Raw genomic sequence first — 27,500 nt, forward strand, 5'->3', positions numbered from 1 at the left:
AGTGAACGCAGTTTCAAGGAAATGCAATTTTGATGCCCTAGAACCCGCTAATAAACGGTAGTGTCACTTTGTGATCAGATTACCAAAAACAACTTTGTCACACAGGCACTTGACATCACATCACAAACCCTCCCTCTCTATCTCTCTCAAACACTTTTGGTCCAGAACCACTGGCACGGACAGCGACATTAGGCCTATCTCAGCGATTGATTAAGCAGCTCTCTCTCCAAACACAACGGCACAGGCCGACATTCAAAGGTAAAAGCAGAGGAAGTCTTAAATAAGAAGCCATAACCAGCAGCACAGCAGTACCCAAACCATATATCTACAAGCACAGATCGCCACCAGCCTCGCGAATCATATAAATCATATAAACCAGCAAAGAAGCCATGACGTAAATTTAAAAATGATATCTTTGCGAAGGAACACCTCTGTCACTTTAGTGTAGAAGTCACTCGCCTGTTGCAGTTTGAAAAGTCTCTCTTTTTCAATTGAGATCAGGGCCAGTGATGAAAGGCGTCCTTGTCAAGTAGTGTGAACTTGATGAACTTGTGAACTTGTGAACTTGAAAATGATAGCCAATCAGTAGCTCTTATCGGAATGAAAGAACTACTCTGATTGGCTGAAAGCATGCTTACCCTGGTCACATTAAACAGCAGCGCTGAGGCATCGGAAAAAAATAAAAAAGACATTTTCACGCATTCGAATGTACGCGAGTGAAAGCAGAGAGAGGAGTGCTTGCAGAGTAGGAAGTGCTTTACTCCTACAGGTGGCGCTAAAAATGCAACATCAAAATGAATGACTCCTGCTGCCCTGGGACCTAAAATACGACTCTTTTAATGAAAACAAACGGTTACAAGCACTTTTATTTTAATATTTTCACGGTCCTTTTTTCTTTTTTCTTTTTCGTTGGGTAAGCACTGCTTACCCTGCTTATATGGACGGCACGTCCCTGACACACACACACTACGCTATAGACCCCGCGGTGAGTCTATACACACACACACTACGCTATAGACCCCATGGTGAGTCTATACACACACTACGCTATAGACCCCACGGTGAGTCTATACACACACACACTACGCTATAGACCCCACGGTGAGTCTATACACACACACACTACGCTATAGACCCCGCGGTGAGTCTATACACACACACACACTAAGCTATAGACCCCACGGTGAGTCTATACACACACACACTACGCTATAGACCCCACGGTGAGTCTATACACACACACACTACGCTATAGACCCCACGGTGAGTCTATACACACATATACGTCCTTAGAGAGAGATATTCTTTGACGTGAATAAAACCATGACCTGCTCTCTCCTCCTCTCTCCTCCTCCTCCTTTCCCCCCCTCCTCCTCCTCATCCTCCCCTCCTCCTCCTCCTCCTCCTCCCCTCCTCCTCCTCCTCCCTCCTCCCCCCCTCCTCCCCTCCTCCCTCCTCCCCCCCTCCTCCCCTCCTCCTCCTCCTCCTCCTCCCCTCCTCCTCCTCCTCCTCCTCATCCTCCCCCTCCTCCTCCTCATCCTCCCCTCCTCCTCCCCTCCTCCCTCCTCCCCCTCCTCCTCCTCCTCCCTCCCCCCCTCCTCCCTCCTCCCCCCCTCCTCCCTCCCCCCCCCTAGGTAAGAGTAACCCGTACTGTGAGGTGACCATGGGCGGCCAGATCTACACCTCCAGGACCCTCTCAGACACGCTCAACCCCAAGTGGAACTTCAACTGCCAGTTCCACATCAGAGACCTGTACCAGGACGTGCTCTGCATCACCATCTTCGAGAGGGACCAGTTCTCCCCAGACGGTCAGTACTAGTACTCACTAACGTCAACATTTTCTTTCAAATAATCAAGTTTAAAATAGCATACCTTATGGTTACTGCTGAAGTCACGTTTATGTACTACATTGGATATGCAGCACAACTGAGTGGCATTGTAAAGTCTCTTTCATGCCATTTAGCTGACCATTGTCAATGTGTGTGCATAGGAATTCATAGTGTGACATTTATGGAGTCTGATACTCTGGGATATTCCTGAGGATGGTTATATTATGAATCATATGTACTGTACCTTGCACATCCATTTACATTGTCCTTGAAGGAGGAAATATATTTATGATACACTAATGCTCAATTATGTCAATGTTGCAAATTGTCAATTGTTGCATCTACGACAGAGGTTGATGGAGGTAGAAATCGGAGGCTAGCTCAATGTAATGCATGGAGCAGAATAAGGAATAGTATCAAGCATAAACAACTGGACATTAGTGCAGGCCAGCTCTTCCCTAGCAGTGCAATGATATACTGCATCTTTTAAATTAACAACAAGAGTGTATGAACTAAAACAAGTATATAAAATAAAATAAATAATAAACATAGAAAGTTTGGATATTTGTGTTTGGTCGATTATTTCTCTGTTGATTAGGGGTGTAACGGATCACGGATAATCCGTGATCCGTACGGATCGCCCCCCACGGTTCGGCACGCATGTGTACCGCGGATCAATTGCAAAATGTAACCAAGTAATAATATGACTTAATATTAGTTAATATCCCTTGTAAATCACAATGTAGAGTTGCCATGAAAAGATAGACGCGACAGTTGCGTGGTTTGTTTTACTCTAAAGTGCAATGATAGGTTGATAATGAAGAAAAAAAAATCCAGAACAACAAGGCTGCGTTCGTAAATTCGCTCTGGAATCTGATCAGCATTCATGGAACGCCTCTTGTCCAATCAAATTACTTGGTCCCTTTATGACGTCGGACCCAGTGTGCTCTCCGGCGCTCTCAGAGCAAATTTACGAACGCAGCCCAAGTGTATCATGGCGAGTGCTGCTAATGTTGGCGACAGAGAAGAACTCGAAATGCCTCCCTCGTCATTTAAATCCCATGTATGGGAGCACTTTGTCTTCTCTGTCAATTCTAACAATGACGGACAGTGTCATTGGAAGTGTGGTCGATAAAAAAGTTCCGGTGTTTAAGCGTTGTGCAACGAGAAAGTCGTACGAGCATGGCCACACATTTGCCGCGACATCACCCTGGTGTGTTGACGGGAGGCACGAAAAAGGCAGCTTGACAACTTCTGATAATGTAGCCAATTTTTTCATACCATTTTTAAAGTAAGGTTTCACTTTATTATTTAGTTAAAAGTGGTATAAAACATGTTTATTTGTCTGCTTTAAAGAGCCCAGTGATTCACTGCTGTAACCAGGTGCCTCCTCCCTCTCTCCTACTGCATCATTTAAGTTGAATGTGTGTTTCTGTTTAATATGTAGCCTAATGTTTGAGTGTAGAATATGTTATGTATGTGTATATATATATATATATATATATATATATATATATATATATATACACACATATATATATATATATATACCAGTTTTGACATCTTGAATGTTGTTGGGTTTTACACAGTAAAAGTGGTGTTTTTACAGAATTCGAGGAAAAAGCTTTTTATTTTTATTTTTATGTTTTGTGTTGATCCGAAAAATTATCCGATCCGTGACTCAAAAAACGTGACACGATCCGATCCGTGAGTTAGGTGATCCGTTACACCCCTACTGTTGATTATTGGCATCAACTATTTTATATAATTGGAAAGTTTACTTACCTTTACAATGATGTTCAACTTGTAAGGATTATGCATTTGTGGGATGAGCAGCACAGCTGATTATGTGGGGTCCAGAGTGACCAACACAACCACGCTGGCCGACCTGCAACGACTCCAGGTTGAGGTGTATTAAATGAATAAAGTGTAAAATTGCTAATATGTCTTGTTTGTTCCTTGCTACTGACAGAGAGTTCAATAATCCAATCCACCAAACAACTCAAAACAAGAGTCAACAGGAGAATACTCTGTTTAGCATTGGTAGAGAATTTTGGGAAATGTTATTTGGGCGCTACCCACATAATCAGCTGTGCTGCTCATCCCACAAATGCAGGATCCTTACAAGTTGGACATCATTGCATGAATACAATGATCAAATTAAATTTATATTAACCCTGGAACTGCAGCCATTATAGCTAGGAATATCAGGAATATATCAGAGAGTCTGTTCAAAATATTAAAAGCATAAGTCAGAACCCAGGTTAAGAAAATAATTTAAATTTAAGTTCAATTTCTGTGAAATTGGCTGTTTTAAAATGCACTGACATTTTCATATGTGAAAACAAAAGATGTTAATATGCAATGTCAGACAGCAGCATGTGAAACAAATGGTCACAATGTTCCCCCTGTTTTTTTTCCTAAAAATAGCTGATGTTTTGAACCTCCTCTGATTATTACCGTAATTGTGCATTGGTAGACTATACACTATCCCTTAGCATAACTTGATCATCAGAAAATAATGCATCAGAACTATGAATGAAGCAATCTATTAGGCCTGTAACAATTCAAAATGTTGCTGTACAGTTAATTATCTCAGAAATAATTGCGATTAACAATAGAATTGTTTCACTGTTATGTGACCCAGATAATGTAATAACACAGCAACCTATGAAGTAAACCATGCCTCGTTATTATCATAAAACGTATTTTTGAACATAAAATTGAACATGTATCCTCATCAATAAAAAACATTAGTCATTAACAAAAAACAGATTCAATTAAATTAGGAGTATTATTACCAATGAATTCACCCTTCACTTCTGGTACAAGTTTGGAATTGCCGTTTTGGAGTTGTAGGTTTTTCTAGGCAACTCGTATTGGCCATCAAGAGTACAGCATGTCCTTAAATGCTGGCTTCTCCATTGTATTGAATCACCGCATCTCTTTTGCGATGTAACGTGTGAGCGATCTATGTGTGAGCGGGCACCATTTGAAACGGTCTCGCTTATATTTCGTCTGTCGGCTCAAAAAGGCTTATGGTCCCATAATGGTGTAGTTGTGTTATTATGGTCCCATAATGGTGTAGTCGTGTTATTATGGTCCCATGATGGTGTAGTCGTGTTATTATGGTCCCATAATGGTGTAGTCGTGTTATTATGGTCCCATAATGGTGTAGTCGTGTTATTATGGTTCCATAATGGTGTAGTCGTGTTATTATGGTCCCATAATGGTGTAGTCGTGTTATTATGGTGCCATAATGGTGTAGTCGTGTTATTATGGTCCCATGATGGTGTAGTCGTGTTATTATGGTCCCATAATGGTGTAGTCGTGTTATTATGGTCCCATGATGGTGTAGTCGTGTTATTATGGTCCCATAATGGTGTAGTCGTGTTACGTTATTGAAACAAGCTCCATCTTGTGTCATTCTGCCGCTCTCTCTACCAAATGTAGGCTACTGTCCATTTGCCGAATTCCGGTGCAACTGTAAATCAATGCGCGCGGGTGTCCTCTGATAGGATAGTTACTGTTCTGGCACGAAACATTCAAAAAAGAAACCGCGGTCATGTAAAGACCAAAAATTGACGTTACTGTTCTGGCGCAAAACATAAAAAAAGACAAAGCCTAAAAAAGGCCTAAACTGTATAATCACCTCAAAAAAATTGCCATTAGACAATTATTTCATAATTGTTACACGCCTAATCTGTATATATGGTAATATGTTATGTCTGTCTAAAAAAAAAAAGTTCAACCAACAACTGAAAAACTAAATGGCTCAAGAGCCCAGGATCAGACGATATAAGACTGTCAGACTGAACATGCAGGTTACAATATGCTACGGAGGCATTATGACGGTTTGCTTTAAGCAAATGATATGCCTTCTCAATAAAATGCATAATAGATTTGAAGCCGTCTAACATAGCTTAAACTTAACATTAGCTTTCTAGCTAACGTTTGACTAGCCTAGCCTAAGTTAGACACATTCACGTACCTGTCTTTGTGGGACTTGTGACGGATGAAATTCGACGTTGTGGTGGTCGTATCACTAATTTCTGCTCTGCAGACCTTGCACACTGCTGTTCTTTTTTTTCTACTATCATCCACAACATAGTCTTTGAATCCAAATGTAACAATTATTGGTGTAGCTCCCTCCATCGTTGATAGTTTTGTCCGTTGGTCTCCCTCTACTGGTTTGCTGCGCGCACGGCGTCCAGTAGGTTGCTAGGCAACAGGTTACGCATTACGCACCAATCATGTTTAAAAAATAAAACATAACTTCTCAACATCTAGAAAAATGCAAATATTTAATACATTTAAAAAGTAATTTCGAGTCATCTATCTCAAGTCTAAGTCAAGTCTCAAGTCATTAATACCAAGTCAAAGTCAAGTCAAGTCTTTTATCAACGTTAGTCAAGCAAGTCTCAAGTCCTCAAATTTGCGACTCGAGTCAAGTCATGTGACTCGAGTCCCCCATCTCTGGTAACCAGTAACAGTCAGTATTAGTAACCAGTAACCAGTAACAGTCAGTATTAGTTACCAGTATTAGTAACCAGTAACCAGTATCAGTCAGTATTAGTAACCAGTAACCAGTATCTACTAGCGTGTCAGTAGAGAGTGACTCATTACAGGCTAGCTAGCTAGCATGTCCATAGAGAGTGACTCATTACAGGCTAGCTAGCTGGTGCTGCATCAATATGCCGACGGACCGTTGTGCCAACAGCCCTCCCTGCATGTGAATGCTCTCCGCTTCTCTGTTACGGTACATGTGGGAAGACGGTACATGTGGGAAAACTACAGTTAGGGTTAGGTGCTACGTCGACTTGGTACATGCTGGCATGTCTAACCCTAACCCTAATCCTATCCCTAACCCTAACCCCAACCCTAACCTTAACCGTAGCACCCTAGCACCTAACCCTAGTTTTCCCACATGTACCGTCTTGTCAGCTCTCGCAGAAATCCGCTAATAAACTGTCGGCATCGTGGTCCGTCGGCACAGCGGGTGGGCCCCAGCTAGCTAGCATGTCCGTAGAGAGTGACATTACAGGCTAGCTAGCTAGCATGTCCATAGAGAGTTACTCATTACAGGCTAGCTAGCATGTCGGTAGAGTGACTCACTCACTCACTAGGCTCCTCCCCCCCTCGCTTTCCGCAGACTTCCTGGGTCGCACCGAGGTTCCCGTGGCGACCATCAAGAAGGAGCTGGAGAACAAGGGCGCGGCCACGCGGCGCCTGCTGCTCCACGAGGTCCCCACGGGCGAGGTCTGGGCGCGGCTCGACCTGCAGCTCTTCACCAACAAGACGCCCAAATAAGGACGTCTTCCCCCCCCCCAATCCACGCAAGCCACCACAGCGTCCAATGAGGAGGAGGAGGAGGAGGAGGAGGAGGAGGTTGTCGCCGATGGCTACCTCGTCTAATGAGGGGGGGAGGGGGCGGGGGCAGGGACCTGAGGGCTGGTTCCTGTAAGCCTTTTGTAGCTCTATATACGGGTGAGGGGGTGGGGGATCTGTACGGTTGTGTGTGTGTATGTGTGGGGGGGGGGGCGGGTTAGCTCTGTACGGGTGAGGAAGGGGGGGCGGTTAGCATTAGACATCTACTGTATCTGTACCAGCACAAACACTGAAGCCCTCTGATCTACCCCCCCGCCCCCTGTCAGCTCAACCAAGGCCATTATATGTTAAATTGTTATTATTTAAGGATTGTCTTAATCAATGTGTGGGGGGTGGGGTCCCCCTCAGGTGTGTAGATGAGGTGGGGGGGGGGTCCCCCAGGTGTGTAGATGAGGTGGGGGGGTGTCCCCCAGGTGTGTAGATGAGGTGGGGGGGGTCCCCCAGGTGTGGAGATGAGGTGGGGGGGGTCCCCCAGGTGTGTAGATGAGGTGGGGGGGGGTCCCCCTCAGGTGTGTAGATGAGGTGGGGGGGTGTCCCCCAGGTGTGTAGATGAGGTGGGGGGGGTCCCCCAGGTGTGTAGATGAGGTGGAGGGGGTCCCCCAGGTGTGTAGATGAGGTGGGGGGGGTCCCCCTCAGGTGTGGAGATGAGGTGGGGGGGGTCCCCCTCAGGTGTGTAGATGAGGTGGGGGGGGGTCACTCTCAGGTGTGTAGATGAGGTGGGGGGGGGTCACCCAGGTGTGTAGATGAGGTGGAGGGGGTCCCCCAGGTGTGTAGATGTGGGGTGGGGGGGGTCCCCCAGGTGTGGAGATGAGGTGGGGGGGGGGTCCCCCAGGTGTGGAGATGAGGTGGGGGGGGGTCACCCTCAGGTGTGGAGATGAGGTGGGGGGGGTGTCCCCCAGGTGTGGAGATGAGGTGGGGGGGGGTCACCCTCAGGTGTGTAGATGTGGGGGGGGTCCCCAGGTGTGTAGATGAGGTGGGGGGGGTCACCCTCAGGTGTGTAGATGTGGGGGGGGGTCCCCCTCAGGTGTGTAGATGAGGTGGGGGGGGGTCCCCCTCAGGTGTGTAGATGTGGGGGGGGGTCCCCCTCAGGTGTGTAGATGAGGTGGGGGGGGGTCCCCCTCAGGTGTGTAGATGTGGGGGGGGGTCCCCCTCAGGTGTGTAGATGAGGTGGGGGGGGGTCCCCCTCAGGTGTGTAGATGTGGGGGGGGGGGTCCCCCGGGGGGGTCCCCCAGGTGTGTAGATGAACAGTTTTAAGGTGATTCCTCTGCCCCCCCCCCCCCCCCCTCCTGCAGCCTAACTTCCATTCTGTTCTCTCTGGGTGTTTCAATGAATTGTATTTTCTTCTTTTTTCTTGCCTTTTCATTTAGTATCTCCCAAACATAAACCAACCTGTGAAAACCCACTAAGGTTGAGATTAACTACATCCCTAACCCCCCCCCCCCCCCCCCCGCCTCCTTAACGTTGGAGAGATCTTGTTCTTGTTGGTCTACAGTGTGGTTGAGTTCCCTCCCATCCCTCAGTAACCAGCTGGTGTTTGTGATGGGTGGTGTTTATCTCAAGTAGGGAGTGACATTACAGGCTAGCTAGCATGTCTGTAGAGAGTGACATGACAGGCTAGCTAGCATGTCTGTAGAGAGTGACTCACTCACTCACTCACTAGGCCCCCCCCCCCCTCCCCCCCCAACGTCTGCGGCTATGACTATCTAGAGTTTGAAGCAGTCCTGTTGTAACTGTGGTCTGAAGGAGGAGTCTTAACGGTCCTGTATGGCTTTACCCTCTTCTATTGATTTATATTCATTTCAGATAAATCCTGTATTATGTTCTGTGTGTGTGTGTTTGTGTGTGCGTTTTTTGTTCCGAAAAATTCTTTGTATGTTTTTTGCTATTTGAGTTGGTTGATTGGTTGTGACTGTAGGGCAGACTGGACTGGAAGGGGTTTTGTAAAATGAGCTGTGTTGACTACTGAGGGCCTCCGTGTGGAGGGGCTGGCATACAGGCTGCTCAATATGAGCAAGCATGGCACTCACTGAGTCACTGAGTCACTGAGTCACTGAATCACTGAGTCACTGACTCACTGAATCACTGAGTCACTGAATCACTGAATCAGGGTTCTATGAGACTAATAAAAGGTTAACAAATAAAAGGTGAACAAAACTTTGTGTGTGTGTGTGTATACAGTATGCATACTGTACTACAAGCCTCTGTCCTGTACTCCAATAAAGAGATAACAGTGTACTGCTTAACTACTTTATTAGATTCAGTTAGTTGGGAATAAAGCGTAAGTACCTTACATCAAGTGACTCAATTTCAGCTAGAACACATTCAACCATTTGTGGTAGTGATGGGGGAAACGAAGCTTTCGACGCAATTGACACGTTCGACACAATTGTGTCGGAAAAAGTGTCGATCTATCGACGCAGTCGATACAGCAACTCCATACTGCCATCTGCTGGTCAGGTCATGGTACTGCCTATACTGCCATCTGCTGGTCAGGTCGTGGTACAGCAGTTCTATACTGCCATCTGCTGGTCAGGTCATGGTCATGGTCATTTTATAAAGTACCAAACTTGGAACACTGCCTCGTCTGCGGAATGATTGACACACGCGTCAGAAGTGCTCGTGTGACGTACGAATCTTTCTTCGAGTAGTCACGTGGTTTTTGCCAATTTGACACAAGCATCGATACATTTGTATCGACGCACATTGCGTCGGAAGATAGACGCCGTGTCGTGACTACTGCGTCGAGCGTAACATCCCTAATTTGTGGGGGGGGGGGGGGGGGCTGGCTATGTACGGGTGTCTTCTTTTGATCTTTTGAAGGTTACAGAGCCAAGCCTATGGAATTGTTCCTTGGCACATAATCGGCACACACACACACTGTTCACTCCTGACAGGACGCCTGCTTGTCCTCTACAACCACCTGCCCAGTCACAGTGTAAGTCAGAGCCCTCCAGTTAATCACATTGCCTGGGCTGTAGTTGACATCAGCTGTGAAGTGCTGAATCTCACAAGGAGACAGGACGTAGTTCCACACATGCACATCAGTGATCTGCCCAACAAATGACTGGCCCTTGTCAAAGCCCCCCCCATAGGAGTCTTGCTCCTGACCCAAAAGGATGATGGGAAAACCATCAAGCACTCTCCCCCCCGCGTAGCCCTGCTTCTGCATGCTGGGCTTCCCATTGGTCCACAGCTGATTGATCCCATTGGTGGAGCCCCAGGTCCCACACACGGACATCCACATGTTGAGCTCATCTGGCACGCCCTTAAACTTGACTTCTTTGTCCCGGACCGACAGTTCCATGCCCCCAACCTCAGCTAACTTGAACAGCAGCAGGTTGTTGTGGTGTTTTGGGGAGGCCATGGAGAACGGAGCATAGCCTTGCCGCAGGTCTGTGAAATACCTTCAGGAAGAGGTTCATGAATATAGAATATAGAGTTAGAACAAGAAGAAGATATATCACTATGGATTCACCATACTGACACAAGGTCAAGGTCATTCACGGTGTTTTGAGTTGTCTTAACTTGACGACAGAAGAAGTATTGAACTCTACATTACCTGAGACATAAGGTCAAAGAGCCAAGCGTCTCTCCTGTTGGTGTCAGCTTCACGTGAGCAGTGTCCGACTCTTGTCTAAAGTAAACACTTTACTTTTGTAAAGGTCTGTAAACACTTAACACTTTTGTGAGGTCTGTGTTTACTGTCAGACAAACAGGATTTAGTCCAGCAAATCAAAACAAACCCTTCAAAGCACATTTGGAATTGTAATGTTAGTACGGTACTGTCTTAAGAGATTTCAAGTGCTTACACAAATGATAATGATACAGTATGTACTTTCAGGTATGTGTGCATGATAATGATATGTACTTCCAGGTATGTGTCCATTGCCTTATGAACACTGATCGTATGTCAAATGAGCATTCATGTTCAAAGTAAATCAACAGGATGGTCAGATGTCTCACCATGAGCGGCCCAGCACATGGTGAACATGACCAGCACCACAAAGACTCTCTCCATCTGTTCACAATACAACAACAGCATCCGTCACACTAGAATTATAAGGTTCTATCTCCACGTTTGTCTTTTTTTTTTTTTTTTTTTTTTACATAATCTGATCCATTAGGTGTTTATTAATGCCTGTGTGGTGTTATTTTTAAAATGTTGAAATGTTTTAGTTAATAATTAATAAAATACAAAGGTTCCATCTCACAAAACATAATGGAATGTAAAAACTTTGACTCTCAATATCTCTGAACTACCCTAAACGGAGATAGAACCATATCATTCTAAGCTCACGCATTGTTTACAACAAATATTACCTTAGGGCTTCAAAGTGCATGGAAATGTGTACACTATAAATGGGTTTGCAATCGCAATTCTCTTCAATTGCGATTGCAAGGCATTAATGGACAAAACGTCATGTTAGAGAACCTACCTTGTCAGCTGTACTGAGTGTCAGATGTTCTGTAGCTTAGTTGATCAGAAGATGTCTAGTTTAGTTCCTAAGAGGTCTGGTCTGTCTGGTCTCTCCTGTCCTTCTTATTTATTCTGATCAGTGAAACAGGGAAGTGGTAGTTCAGGAGGCGACACGGGAGAGGGGAGGGAGAGAGGGAGGGGAGGTGAGGGGGAGAGGAGAGGGGGAAGAAAGGAGAGGAGGAGAGAGAGGGGGAAGAGAGGAGAGAGAGGGGAGGAAAGGGGGAGAGAGAGGGGTTGGCAGGAGAGGGGGAGAGAGAGGAGGAAGAGAGGAGGGGGGAGAGAGGGAGGGGAGGGCAGGGGAATGGAGAAGGGAGGGGAGAGGAGAGGGGGAAGAAAGGAGAGGGGGAGAGAGAGGGGGAAGAGAGGAGAGAGAGGGGAGGAAAGGGGGAGAGAGAGGGGTTGGCAGGAGAGGGGGAGAGAGAGGGGGAAGAGAGGAGAGAGAGGGGAGGAAAGGGGGAGAGAGAGGGGTTGGCAGGAGAGGGGGAGAGAGAGGAGAGAAGAGGAGGAAGAGAGGAGAGGGGGGAGAGAGGGGAGGTGAAGAGCAAGAGAAAGAGAAAGAGTTTTGGTTTGCTTGGGAAAGAAATTGGCGTCAAAGTGGTCAGACTAATATCTCAGTGTCTGTTGACAGAGGGAGAAAGAGAGAGAGGGGGAGGGAGAGAGAGAGAGAGAGAGAGAGAGAGAGATGACACCTACAGGGGAACATGTGGTCACCATTTCCCCAAAAACACGACTAACTGCTGAGTCTGCAGATTATAAACTGTTACAATTCTGCTGATTTAGTGAAATCAGTTTTTTTTCTTTCGTTCTTTTCATAATAATGTAACCACTCTGCGGCAGGGAGAATGCCTAGAAACAAAGTAGTGAATAAACACACAGACCTAGTCAAGGGTTCAAGGGTACTATATTTGTCACATGCACAGAAATACAAAGTAAAACATGCAGTGAAATGAAATGGGACTAGACACTCAACACTGTGCCAGAAAAGAAAGAGACAATAGTAACAATAAAAGACACAGGACATAAGGGACATAAAGTGCTGAACATAAAGTGCTGTGCAAGTAGCAATAGTATCCTGCGCTATAAAAAGACCATTTTAAAAAGGCAGTAGCCTAGTGAGGCTACAAGGGAACCAATTTAAAAACCAGTTAATAAATAGATCTGCTTTACGCGATAAATATGTGTGCTATTAAGAAATAAATTAAGAAATAAATAGGTGTGCCGCGGTCTTTCTACCTCTAATGTCTTGCGTTTAGCATGCTGACGGCCTGGGGGAAGAAACTATTTTTGAGCCTTTCTGTTCTTGCCTTCAGGCTACCAAGGCGTCTTCCTGACTTCAGCAGGGTGAACATGCTAGCATTGGGGTGTGTGGCGTCTTTCCTTTAATAGAGATTAACAACATAGACCTAATAGAGATTAACTACATGCACCTAATAGAGATGAACTACATCGACCTGATAGAGATTAACTACATAGACCTTATAGAGATTAACTACATAGACCTTATAGAGATTAACTACATAGACCTAATAGAGATTTAACAACATAGACCTGATAGAGATTAACTACAGTACATAGACCTGATAGAGATTAACTACATAGACCTTATAGAGATTAACTACATAGACCTAATAGAGATTTAACAACATAGACCTAATAGAGATTAAGTACATAGACCTAATAGAGATTAACTACATAGACCTGATAGAGATTAACTACATAGACCTGATAGAGATTAACAACATAGACCTGATAGAGATTAACTACATAGACCTGATAGAGATTAACTACATAGACCTGATAGAGATTAACAACATAGACCTAATAGAGATTAACTACATAGACCTGATAGAGATTAACAACATAGACCTGATAGAGATTAACTACATAGACCTAATAGAGATTAACTACATAGACCTAATAGAGATTAACTACATAGACCTAATAGAGATTAACAACATAGACCTGATAGAGATTAACAACATAGACCTGATAGAGATTAACTACATAGACCTGATAGAGATTAACTACATAGACCTGATAGAGATTAACTACATAGACCTAATAGAGATTAACTACATAGACCTAATAGAGATTAACTACATAGACCTGATAGAGATTAACTACATAGACATAATAGAGATTAACTACATAGACCTGATAGAGATTAACTATATAGACCTAATAGAGATTAACTACATAGACCTAATAGAGATTAACTACATAGACCTAATAGAGATTAACTACATAGACCTAATAGAGATTAACAACATAGACCTAATAGAGATTAACTACATAGACCTGATAGAGATTAACTACATAGACATAATAGAGATTAACAACATAGACCTGATAGAGATTAACTACATAGACCTAATAGAGATTAACTACATAGACCTGATAGAGATGAACTACATAGACCTAATAGAGATTAACTACATAGACCTGATAGAGATTAACAAGCAGAGAAACATAACTTTCACCACCACTTTAAAAAAATACTGTTTTCACAGTAGCAGGTGAGGTCGTACCTAAAAAGCCTGCAGAGGTCTGTAACAGCCTGCAGGGGTCTGTAACAGCCTGCAGAGGTCTGTAAACAGCCTGCAGAGGTCTGTACCAGTCTGCAGAGGTCTGTAACAGCCTGCAGAGGTCTGTAACAGTCTGCAGAGGTCTGTAACAGTCTGCAGAGGTCTGTAAACAGCCTGCAGGGGTCTGTAACAGTCTGCAGAGGTCTGTAACAGTCTGCAGAGGTCTGTAACAGCCTGCAGGGGTCTGTAACAGCCTGCAGAGGTCTGTAACAGCCTGCAGAGGTCTGTAACAGCCTGCAGAGGTCTGTAACAGTCTGCAGGGGTCTGTAACAGGCTGCAGAGGTCTGTAACAGCCTGCAGGGGTCTGTAACAGCATGCAGAGGTCTGTAACAGCCTGCAGGGGTCTGTAACAGTCTGCAGAGGTCTGTAACAGTCTGCAGAGGTCTGTAACAGCCTGCAGAGGTCTGTAAACAGCCTGCAGAGGTCTGTAACAGTCTGCAGGGGTCTGTAACAGTCTGCAGATGTCTGTAACAGCCTGCAGAGGTCTGTAACAGTCTGCAGATGTCTGTAACAGCCTGCAGAGGTCTGTAACAGCCTGCAGGGGTCTGTAACAGCCTGCAGAGGTCTGTAACAGTCTGCAGAGGTCTGTAACAGCCTGCAGAGGTCTGTAACAGCCTGCAGAGGTCTGTAAACAGCCTGCAGAGGTCTGTAAACAGCCTGCAGAGGTCTGTAAACAGCCTGCAGAGGTCTGTAACAGCCTGCAGGGGTCTGTAAACGTCCATATTCATGTTATATATAGCTGCTATTTGGGGTTTCAGGTTTACAAAAAGGCACCTCCAAAGTGAGACAGAGAGAGCCGGGAGTGTGGCTGTGCTAATTCCACTTTCAGTGTCGGAAACATCACACTCTCGACTCACTGTGCTGTTGTAAACACTTAACATTACTGACCAATGAAACAACACTTAACATTACTGACCAATGAAACAAACATCTCAGCATCTGTATCTTGCTGTTTTGAAGACTAAGTCTTTCATAACCAAAGTTATGGAGTTGTAGTTTTAACAAGCCTCTGTTCTGAAGTCCAATGAAGAAATGACACGGTGTACTGCTTGTCTAATAATGTAGTTTTATTAGATTCAATGAAGAATAGAACACTGGCTTAAGCATATCAAGTGAGTCTCACTTTCAGCTGAAATACATTCAAGGATTTACTTGGTTTTGTGGGAAAAATCATGAGGCATAGAAGCAGTAGAATGTAGAAATGGTTCTCAACTAACACACACACACACACACACACACACACACACACACACACACACACACACACACACTGTTCACTCCTGACAGGACGCCTGCTTGTCCTCTACAACCACCTGCCCAGTCACAGTGTAAGTCAGAGCCCTCCAGTTAATCACATTGCCTGGGCTGTAGTTGACATCAGCTGTGAAGTGCTGAATCTCACAAGGAGACAGGACGTAGTTCCACACATGCACATCAGTGATCTGCCCAACAAATGACTGGCCCTTGTCAAAGCCCCCCCCATAGGAGTCTTGCTCCTGACCCAGAACGATTTTGTGAAGTCCATCAAGCACTCTCCCCCCTGCGTAGCCCTGCTTCCGCGTGCTGGGCTTCCCATTGGTCCACAGCTGATTGATCCCATTGGTGGAGCCCCAGGTCCCACACACGGACATCCACATGTTGAGCTCATCTGGCAGCTTTGTGTATCGGATCCCTTTGTCCCGGACCCACAGAGCAATGTCACCAACATCAACCTCCTTGAACAGCAGCAGGTCGTTGTGGTGTTTTGGGGAGGCCATGGAGAACAGAGCATAGGTTCGCCGCAGGTCTGTGAAATACCTTCAGGAAGAGGTTCATAAATATAGAATATAGAGTTAGAACAAGAAGAAGATATATTCAATATCACTAGACTATGACAGACACAAGGTGTTTTGAGTTGTCTTAACTTGACGACAGAAGAAGTATTGAACTCTACATTACCTGAGACATAAGGTCAAAGAGCCAATCGTCTCTCCTGTTGGTGTCAGCTCCACACGTGCAGTGTCCGACTCTTGTGTAAATGTAAACACTTTACCTGTGAGGTCTGGTCAGACAAACAGGATTTAGTCCAGCAAATCAAAACAAACCATTCAAAGCACATTTGGACCCCTGGTCAATGTCAACACTCAATTACCCCTTGCACTGCTGCTGTTTACAAATACTACCTTGCACAAACCATATTTTTGCACATTGCACATACCTCCTTTGATATAGCCTCTATTTATACATCTGTACATAGTACATACCATACTGTGCATAGCTACCATAATATGTACATATCATAATTAGCCATAGGCTACTCATATCACCACATCAACACCACCACATGAAACAACAGCTATAATAGCTAGCGATAGTTACGGGTATCTCGGTCTATCATTTTGTTGTTTTTGCTATACAGTCCATTCACTTTCCCTGTTAGCACGACACATTGTCCACATCTCCATTTCCAGTGACATCGCACCTGACATAAATAATCATGTATGCTCGTCCATGAATTGTGCTTTCATCTAATGTTACGCTAATACGGGAATCAAGTGATTTGACATTAGAAATGAATTAGTTTTTCATCGCTTGTGCAATGTGCAGCACTTTTCCAGCACATCAGGCCATTTCTGGGAAATGAGACCATCTAAAAATGAAACTTAAAAAACACTTTCTCTTTTGTCTTTATCTTTATTGAACATAAGTTTCATTTTTAGATGGTCTCATTTCCCAGAAACGGCCTGATGTGCTGGAAAAGTGCTGACGTGGATATCCTGACTAAACCCTGGAGGAACAGAGAGGACCGTGCACTGCTGCCGGTACGCAACACCGCCTTCAAAGCAGGCGACACAGAGGCCTACAGCTCAGCCAGGGCCAGTCTGAAGAGGGGCATCAGGGAGGTCTCCAAAATAACAGTGCGAAATGTTCTCATGCACCCGCGCGAATCATTCCCACACAGCGATGGGACTTAGAAGTTTTAATTAGCCATAGTCTACTCATTTCACCACATCAACAGCACCACATGAAACACTATAAGCGATAGTCACGGGTATCTCGACCTATCATGTTGTTGTTTTTGCTATACAGTCCATTCACTTTCCTTGTTAGCACAACACATTGTCCACGTCTCCATTTCCAGTGACATCGCACCTGACATAAATAATCATGTATGCTCGTCCATGAATTGTGCTTTCATCTAATGTTACGCTAATACGGGAATCAAGTGATTTGACATTAGAAATGAATTTGTTTTTCATCGCTTGTGCAATGTGCTCTACAATCTGGGCACATGAATGGTCGGATCGGTGAGTAGGACCGACTGTATAAGGCATCCTTTCTTTAGCGACAGTATAGGCTGCCCTGAACAAACTAGCGGTCTCCTTATACATACTGGAGGTGAGTTCTGCTACTTTCTTCGGAAGCACTTGGTTTTGTTTGAGCTCTGCTATTTCAACAGTTTCAACGTTAGGTGTCATAACAGGGCAGCTGAATTCAAGTTTGGTTTCTTGGATGAAAACCCGAAACTTTCCAGGCTTGTCGACTCGGTCGGCAGCAGTGGCCTTTTTTTGAGCGGCATGATAGCTAGCTACTGAATGTTTTCTTCTCAATAATCGTGTTTTCACGTTCGCAAGCTCTCAACGATCATATTCTGCTGTTGCACAATATTCTACTGCGCCCCATAGTGTCTTGGTGGTAAAGTGCAGGCAGTCAAAGGCCTACTGTCATTCACAGGAGATTAATGGTGCGCGTAGTTCTTTTGGAAAACGTGTTTATTTTAGAATATTTATCATATACAGTACATAAATATATATAATACTCATTACATTGACATTTTTGATTAAATAATGGTTGTGGTAATGTATTATTAGCAACCCCCACAGATGTATGATTTGACTGCTTTCATGGGAGCTCAGACCTTCCTCATGGGAGCTCAGCTCCCATTGGCTCCCACATAACTCGAACACTGCACACATGTAAATGATATGTGAATAGTGGAATGCACTGCCAGTTTACATTAGGGATGCAACCTCAACCAAGCTTTGTAGGAAAAGTGCTATACAAATAAAGGTTATTATTATTATTATTATTATTATTATTATTATTACCAGGCATGGGCATCGCAGACATTTTTGGTCGCGTTCGTAAATTCGCTCTGAGAGCGCCGGAAGGTCTACGTGACTGCCGTAACATCATGCCGTAACATCATGGTACTATAGAACCACAAAGGCCCATAAAACAAGACTCCAGACAGCCCAAAATAAACTGGTTAGGCTTCTGCTAGGCCTCAACCCTAGGACACATCTAACCGCTGCTCATTTTTTGAGCCTTGATTGGCTACGAGTAGTTGACAGAGTGCAGCAGCTTGCACTGGGCCTGGTCTTCAAGATACGCTACACCACAAAGACACCCAAGTACCTGTCAACATACTTCCAAAAAGTGAACAACGTCCACACATACAACACCAGAGGAAGCTCCACGAACCACGTTCAACCGCGTTGCACCACAAACAAGGGGTTAAACTCGTTTGCAAACTATGCAGTAAAAATGTGGAACGCCCTTCCTATAATCTTAAAGGAGTGCAAAACACTGCCCACCTTCAAAACCACTCTCAAAAAACATTTACAGGAGGCTGCAATCCGTAACTGGACCCTCTAAATCAAAAATCAGATTAAAAGACCCGAACTACCCACTGTACATACTTTGTGTTTTGTCCCCCGCCCCCACCTGTGGTGTATGTCCCCACCTGTCCTACCCGCTGTACATACCTTATGTTTTGTTGTATTGTTCTTCCCATGATGGATGTGTGTTTATCTTGTAGATAGTAATAGTTATTTGTCTGTATTATCTTGTAGATAGTACTAGCTTTTTTGTCTGTCCTACATGTAACGATGAATTGAGAATCAAGGACCCCAATTGAAATAAGCCAGTGGCTTTCTTGGGTTTTTATCCTGTTAGTTGACCTTGTATGTAATATGTACTTTCATGTACCTACTTCTGCAAATCTTCTAATAAAGTTTTCAATCAATCAATTCAATCAATCAAAACTGCCTGTAGTCCAATCAGATTACATGGTTCCATTATGACGTCAAACCCAGTGTGCTCTCCGGCGAATTTACGAACGCGGCCGTTATATCACCCCCGTTATATCACCCACTTTTGTTAATACAGTATTTGAAAGATACTGGGTTGATAGACAAGATTTAACACCCCCCCCCCCATTTTGTTTATTTTTAAAGTTTTCCCTGTCAAATATACCGTCCAAACACAGTCCGGTAGGTGGCGGTAATGCGTCTCATAGTTGGTCGCAAATATTAAAATGACAGATTAAAATAAAGAGATCAAATACAGAACAAACAAAAAAACAAAAAAACCGAAAGAACGGGAGAAACATATGAGAAATTAAAGTAAAGAGAAGTTTACATAAGAGAAACAAATGAGGTAAATCAATCGTGATCAAGGAATAGGTGTAGTTTGACAGACGTTTTGAACAGGTAGGGTGAGAGGTCAAAGACACGAGAAGGGAGTTGATTAAATAGAGTTGATGTAGGTTTTCAGAACACATGACATGGCACTAGTGATAGGCATGGTGTGTACGCTATAACATGCACGATCATGAACTACGAGAGCACTTAAATGCGTAATAGTTATATAAGTTAGTATATTCTGCGTGGGAGTTGGAAAACGGCACAACACCCCCTCAAGCTAAGTTTGCGAACGATTTTTTTGTCCGTTTTTTTTTCTGATCAAAGTATTTAGCCACCTGTTAAAATGCACTAGAATACAGGAAATGACATCTACTCTCTTCCCATGTTCTGAGGGCCGACCACCAGGCCCCAGTTAAACTGGACCCACACACTTTGATATTGTTACCCCACTGCTCAGGTATGTGATAATGATATGTACTTTCAGGTATGTGTGCATGATAATGATATGTACTTCATGGTATGTGTGCATGATAATGATATTATGTACTTCCAGGTATGTGTGCATGATAATGATATGTACTTCCAGGTATGTGTGCATGATAATGATATGTACTTCCAGGTACGTGTGCGTTGCCTTATGAACACTGATCGTATGTCAAATGAGCATTCATGTTCAAAGTAAATCAACAGGATGGTCAGATGTCTCACCTTGAGGCTCGGCCCAGCACATGGTGAACATGACCAGCACCACAAAGAGTCTCTCCATCTGTTCACAATACAACAACAGCATTCGTGACGTTAGAATTATAAGGTTCTATCTCCATTTTTGTCAAAATTGAGTTTTTTACATAATCTGATCCATTAGGTGTTTATTAATGCCTGTGTGGTGTTATTTTTTAAAATGTTGACATGTTTTAGTTAGTCATTAATAAAATACAAAGGTTCCATCTCACAAAACATAATGGAATGTAAAAACTTTGACGCTCAATATCTCTGAACTGCCCTAAACGGAGATAGAACCTTATCATTCTAAGCTCACACATTGTTTACAACAAATATTACATTAGGGCTACAAAGTGCATGGAAATGTGTACACTATAAATGGGTTTGCATTCTCTTCAATTGCGATTGCAAGGCATTAATGCACAAAACGTCATGTTAGAGAACCTACCTTGTCAGCTGTACTGACTGTCAGATGTTCTGTAGCTTAGTTGATCAGAAGATGTCTAGTTTAGTTCGTAAGAGGTCTGGTCTGTCTGGTCTCTCCTGTCCTTCTTATTTATTCTGATCAGTGAAACAGGAAGGGGGACGAGCCTTAAACATAACTAACCGCTGAGTCTGGAGGTTATGGAGCATTACTGCTGATTTTGGGAAAATATAAATTTTCACCAACCTCGCACTTTCAATAATTATTGTATTCATGTAGGGTCACACACAGTCACGTAGGGTCACACACAGATACGTAGGGTCACACAGGGTCACACACAGATACACAACTCTTCATTCTAATGGGTTGCTTTTTTTGTTTAAATTGTATCATTTTCATTTGGTATCTGGAAAGTACTCTACAATATGAGTATGTAGCAGACTCTAGGCACAGAGGGAGGTCGACACAGAGGACTGGTTTGAGACAAGCGTTTTTATTGCGCTGTACAGCTCAGCACGTCACTGACGTGCTGGCGGAATTGACTTTGAGAAAATAATAAACACAAACAAATAATAACGCGCCCTTTCGGGACTCGCTCGCATGCACCCCTTTCGGGCTCGGCTCGCTCGCTCGATACAGTGTCTCTCTCTCCTGGGCACGTACTGTCTCTCCTCGACATGTGCTCTCTCTCCCGTTCACTGCCAGGGGGAACAAACACACACAGGTTATAAGACCGGCTGGGTGCTGAGGCTGATCACTGACACCTGTCCGTAATCAGCTCCGACACCCATCTCCCACCGACAGTCTGGCTCCCTCTACAGGCCAGAACGCGCCATGCTCCCCACATACCCCCACCGCCAGACCAAGGCCGGAGGCTCATCCGGCCGATAGCCTACTCCCCCCCCCCCCCCCCTGCCCGGGAGAGGAAGTCAGCCACGACCATTTGTGCCCCCGGCCTATGGACCACCCTGAAGTTGAAGGGTTGCAACGCGAGGTACCAGCGGGTGATCCTCGCGTTGGTATCCTTCATGCGGTGGAGCCACTGCAGGGGAGCATGGTCGGAGTAGAGGGTGAACGAGCGTCCCAGCAGGTAGTACCGGAGGGCGCCGACCGCCCACCGGATGGCCAGGCACTCCTTCTCCACTGTGCTGTACCTGCCCTCCCGCTCCGACAGCTTTCGGCTCAGGTACAGCACTGGACGGTCGGCCCCCTCCACCTGCTGGGTTAGCACCGCCCCCCCCCCTGTATATTGAACATTGAACAACAATGTATGATGGCATTTGTTTGGGAGATAGCCATAACGTAGGACTTAATAATTGTCAGTTTTACAAAAATTAGGGGCCGGAATGTCTTCTTCGGCGTATGGGTAGTTGTTTTCCTCTCCACTCCACCAGGCTCGGGGCCGAGGGGCTACCCTTTTACCACCCCGAGACCTGGTTGAGGGGCTCACCCGGGCTATATTTCTGGACACCCCTCCAGAAGCCACATCATCGGCTTCATTGGCCGGAATGTTATGGCCAATTTTACTTTAGGCTTTTATTTTGGATGATTTGTGTTTAATGTTTTTGAGTTTATTTCATGATTAATGTTTATTTTATGTTTTTGGGTATTTATGTAATGAATAGCGTTATGTTTTTGGTTATAGAATTATTCATGTTTTAGTCGTAATTGAGTGTCACGTGGTGAGATGATAGGATGGGCCCAGGTGTATTTATGGAGTCAATTAGCAGCACCTGGGTGGATGGAAATAGGTTAGACTGGCAACAACATTATTTTTTACCACGATCACTCTTTTCTGTAATCACATACTTTACCGTTCGCTTCATGACTTTTCGTTTTGTTTTGAATACATTGGATTACTTTTCGGACAATAAATCTTTTACATTTTTATACAACATACAAGGAAAGCGTGGCGTGCGTGATTATCCAACCCAGACTATTACTGTTTTCATTCACATGGTGGAATTGGCGGCTACAAGGTGTGTAGGGGGTCTAGGGTGACCAGGTGTGTAGGGGGTCTAGGGTGACCAGGTGTGTAGGGGGTCTAGGAGCCTTAGGGACCAGGTGTGTAGGGGGTCTAGGAGCCTTAGGGACCAGGTGTGTAGGGGGTCTAGGAGCCTTAGGGACCAGGTGTGTAGGGGGTCTAGGGGGACCAGGTGTGTAGGGGGTCTAGCTACCAGAAGCTCACTTATTGGAACAGAAGTGGTGAACTGGGGCGGAAGTGTGAAATAGTTGAGACAGCAGATGTGTGCTCATGTGCTGACCGACAAAACACAAATTTGTGTGCGTGTGCGTGTGCGTGTGTGTGCGTGCGTGCGCGTATGTCTGTGTGTGTGTGTGCGTGCATGTACAGCACCAGTCAAAAGTTTGCACACAATTCCTTTTTCAATTTAAGGGGAAGTGTGTGTATGTGTATGTGTGTGCGTGTGCGTGTGCATGTGTGTGTGTGTGTGTGTTGATGCACTGTGTCTATCAGAGGGAACTCTCTGATGCGTGTGTGTGTGTGTGTGTTTGTGTGTGTGTGGTGTATATGTGTGTGTGTGTGTCTGTGTGTGTGTGGTGTGTGTGTGTGTGTGTGTGTGTGTTTGTGTGTGTGTGTGTGTGTGTGTGTGTGTGTGGTGTATGTGTGTGTGTGTGTGTGTGTGTGTGTGTGTGTGTGTGTGTGTGTGTGTGTGTGTGTGTGTGTTGGACAGTAGCCAGCTGGGGTCACGGGGTGAGAAGCTGTCAGATCAGCAGGTCTGAAGCCTGGCTTGAGCTAGCTAAACCTCCAGCTCAAAGAGTGTGCGTGCGTGCGTGCGTGCGTGCGTGCGTGCGTGCGTGTGTGTGTGTGTGTGTGTGTATCAGAATCAGAATTACTTTTATTCCATCAATGTTTGGATACAAGGAGTAAAATTCTTGGGTTCAGGTTCAATTAGACATGCAGCAGAAATACACAACCAATAATAGAATAGGCAGGATATAGACAACAACCAATAAAGGCAAGGCAGGTTTATTAGTACAGCACATTTCATACAATAGGGCCAATTCAAAGTGCTTTACATACATTATTTAAAAATACTGCAAGAGGAAGATAAAAATTACAATTTATAAAAGCAAATATAAGAAGTAAATAGATAAAACATTCAATAAGACAATAGTTTAAATGGATAAAAGACATTGATAGAAGTGTTTGTGTTTAATCACAACTGCTGCAAAACATGAAGGTTTTTAGCTTAGATTTACGTAAATAGTTGTAGGTTTTGGGCCTGTTCGATTTCTTCAGGGAGTTTGTTCCAGGAGCATGCAGCAGCGTGACTGAAAGCTGTGTGTGTGTGTGTGTGTGTGTGTGTGTGTGTGTGTGTGTGTGTGTGTGTGTGTGTGTGTGTTGTGTGTGTGTGTGTGTGTGTCTCACGTGCGTGCGTGCATGCACAGAGTCACCACAGGACTGCCAACAGATAGCAGCTTTAGTTGTGAGTGTTCAGTCCGTGGCCAAACTGGCCCCTCGTGCAGTACACGGGTCTGGCCACTAGGTGGTGCTACAAAATGATCAACACTATCACTACATTATGATCTGACGGCAACCTAGATCTACGTTATAGATTACCTGTAGTGCGTGGCTGTGCTGCAGACTGGATGGAACGGGTATTGGACGGGTATTGGGACACTTAAAACAAATAAACACTACTCAAATAGGAGTTCCTGTTAGTGTGAAAAAAAACCACCAAAGAAATACATTATCTTATCCACTCCCCCATATTTTGGGGGAAAGTCGGGTCTATGTTTAATATAACAGATATAAAAAGCTTACCTTTATCAATAATGTTCATCGATATCGCAAACGATTCATTAGATTCCATTCTAAACGTCCATATCGGTTTTTTCGTCGGCCGGTGAATAGAGTGAGAGTCACAAGCCCTTGTTTACAGCCACGTCACATAGGAAAACCAAGCATGCTTCGTTTCAACCCCGAATTTCCATATCATTGGCCCTCGAAAGTAATTTTCCCCCCTCTGCTCGATTCTATTGGCTCTGACGCTTCAAATGAGTGGTCAATCATGACATTTTGACCAATGGGTTCGGGAGAAAATTCACTGCGTAAACGACTCGTCACGAAGCTGGTGTGAAAACGAGGACATTGCGCAACAGGAGCACACAGAAAACCGCGCAGGAGGGCCCTGCTGGGTGGAAACAGAGTCTAAACAGTTGGATTTGGATGCAATTTATACCTATAGTGATATGTCAATGAAATATAATCAATTTTACAGTCTTGATACATGAGAAAGTCTCATACACTGATGGTGCCAAAATGTCTCCAAATGGCACAATTTGGTTATCCGCCTAAACATACCTGTACTAAAACAGGTACAAAGTTGCATTGGCTCACATTACTACTAGCATCTAATTTGGCACAAGTACTCATCAGACCCTGGAGTACTGATTCCTAGATGATTTGGGCTTATCCAGTCAGGTTTCCAAGCTGATATTCACTCTAAAAGCTGTTGTTTTTTTAGGCGGAGAGTGAATTTGAGATTTTTCACAATGTTCTAGCTCTATTTACTCTGACACAGTAACATATATTTTGATTCTGACACTTCTACAGTCACCCCACAGGTGTTAGCTTTCATTTGATACCAGGATCATTATGAAGGCCCTTGTGATTGTGGAGATATTCTATATTCACTGTGGGCATGTAATTTCGAGCAGAAAACCTGAAAAATAGGACCGATTTAAGGGTTTTAATCTGGGGTAATCTGAAGTGTTGGCTGTGTACTTTGGAGTGAATTCAGACAAGAGGTCGTTGAGTACACTTCAGAGGTAGTGGTGCGCACCGCTGCCCCTCGTTTACCCATAACCACCCTCCAGCGTGTCTTCCTCTCATTGGAGGGTTGTTCTTACGTAATGTTTTTACCGTTTTCACAGGGCTGAACAAGATTTGGTTTTTACTGATTTATTGCCGTGCAATTAACTTGTCAGTCAACTGTAGGAATTTGGTGTTTTTTGCTCTAGGCTCAGAGTCTAGGTACAGAGTCTAGGTACAGGGTCTAGGTAGAGGGTCTAGGTACAGGGTCTAGGTACAGGGTCTAGGTACAGGGTCTAGGTAGAGGGTCTAGGTACAGGCTCTAGGTACAGGGTCTAGGGTCTAGGTACAGGGTCTAGGTACAGGGTCTAGGTACAGGGTCTAGGTACAGGTCTAGGTACAGGGTCTATGTACAGGGTCTAGGTACATGGTCTAGGCTCTAGGTACAGGGTCTAGGCTCTAGGTACAGGGTCTAGGTACAGGGTCTAGGTACAGGGTCTAGGTACAGGTCTAGGTACAGGTCTAGGTACAGGGTCTAGATACAGGTCTAGGGTCTAGGTACAGGGTCTAGGTACAGGGTCTAGGTACAGGTCTAGGTACAGGGTCTAGGTACAGGGTCTAGGTACAGGGTCTAGGTACAGGTCTAAGTACAGGGTCTAGGTACAGGGTCTAGGTACAGGGTCTAGGGTCTAGGTACAGGGTCTAGGTACAGGTCTAGGTACAGGGTCTAGGTACAAGGTCTAGGTACAAGGTCTAGGGTCTAGGTACAGGGTCTAGGTACAGGGTCTAGGTACAGGGTCTAGGTACAGGGTCTAGGTACAGGGTCTAGACACAGGGTCTAGACACAGGGTCTAGACACAGGGTCTAGGTACAGGGTCTAGGTACAGGGTCTAGGTACAGGGTGTAGGTACAGGGTCTTGGTACAGGGTCTAGCTACGGGTTCTAGGTACAGGGTCTAGGTACAGGGTCTAGGTACAGGGTCTAGCTACGGGTTCTAGGTACAGGGTCTAGGTACAGGGTCTAGGTACAGGGTCTAGGTACAGGGTCTAGCTACGGGTTCTAGGTACAGGGTCTAGGTACAGGGTCTAAGTACAGGGTCTAGGTACAGGGTCTAGGTACAGGGTCTAGATACAGGGTCTAGGTACAAGGTCAGCCCCCTGGAGCAATTTGGCGTTAAGTGCCTTGCTCAAGGGCACATGCAAGCTCCCTTTTGAGGCGGGGGGATCGAACCAGCGACCTTCCGATTGCTAGCCGGCCCCTCTAACCTCTAGGCTACCTCCGCCTCCATATTTGAATGAATATATTAAGTGGTAATCTGCCTTTCTGTCTGAACTATGTCATGTGTTTCTGTCTGAGTCTCCCTGCAGGTTTGACCTGGTTTCTGTGAGGCTTCTCTCTGTCAGAGTGATCCAGTCCAGATACAAACCCCTAACTATAACCCTGCTGAGCCAAATCCACACAGACAGGCAGTGTGTGTCTGTGTGTGTCTGAGAGTGTGTGTGTGTGTGTGTGTGTGTGTGTGTGTGTGTGTGTGTGCGCGTGTGTGTGTGCGTGCAACAAAACAACACCACCCAGCGATTGATGCGCTCTGACTCCAAGGTTTCATTTGACATAATTCACAGGTGCCCACTGCTGTCAGGACTGCAGAGTCTCTACCTATCTGCTGTCAGGACTGCAGAGTCTCTACCTATCTGCTGTCAGGACTGCAGAGTCTCTACCTATCTGCTGTCAGGACTGCAGAGTCTCTACCTATCTGCTGTCAGGACTGCAGAGTCTCTACCTATCTGCTGTCAGGACTGCAGAGTCTCTACCTTTCTGCTGTCAGGACTGCAGAGTCTCTACCTATCTGCTGTCAGGACTGCAGAGTCTCTACCTATCTGCTGTCAGGA

General features: G+C 44.9%; 3 protein-coding genes across 3 annotated transcripts in view; 1 reads left to right on the forward strand and 2 right to left on the reverse strand.

Annotated features, from left to right (window-relative positions):
- itsn2b (intersectin 2b) overlaps positions 1-7,185 on the forward strand; it is a gene marked incomplete at its 5' end in the record, with an annotated part of 48,719 nt that extends 41,534 nt beyond the window's left edge. Inside the window, 2 exon segments of the mRNA XM_080527562.1 lie at positions 1,635-1,808; positions 6,982-7,185. Of these exon segments, the coding sequence (XP_080383688.1) occupies positions 1,635-1,808; positions 6,982-7,139 (332 nt within the window). The 3' untranslated portion in view covers positions 7,140-7,185.
- Positions 7,186-10,098: 2,913 nt separating this feature from the next.
- LOC308154400 (C-reactive protein-like) lies at positions 10,099-10,581 on the reverse strand (the record flags this gene model as incomplete). Its single annotated transcript, XM_080527563.1, has 1 exon — positions 10,099-10,581. One exon carries the CDS (start codon positions 10,579-10,581, stop codon positions 10,099-10,101), a length of 483 nt encoding a protein of 160 aa, XP_080383689.1.
- A 4,972-nt stretch (positions 10,582-15,553) lies between these two features.
- LOC308154402 (serum amyloid P-component-like) lies at positions 15,554-16,036 on the reverse strand (the record flags this gene model as incomplete). The annotated part of the gene is made up of 1 exon (XM_080527565.1): positions 15,554-16,036. One exon carries the CDS (start codon positions 16,034-16,036, stop codon positions 15,554-15,556), a length of 483 nt encoding a protein of 160 aa, XP_080383691.1.
- Positions 16,037-27,500: the final 11,464 nt, after the last annotated feature.

Source organism: Nansenia antarctica (assembly GCF_963989245.1).
Source record: "Nansenia antarctica genome assembly, chromosome: 3".
NCBI lineage: Eukaryota > Metazoa > Chordata > Actinopteri > Argentiniformes > Microstomatidae > Nansenia > Nansenia antarctica.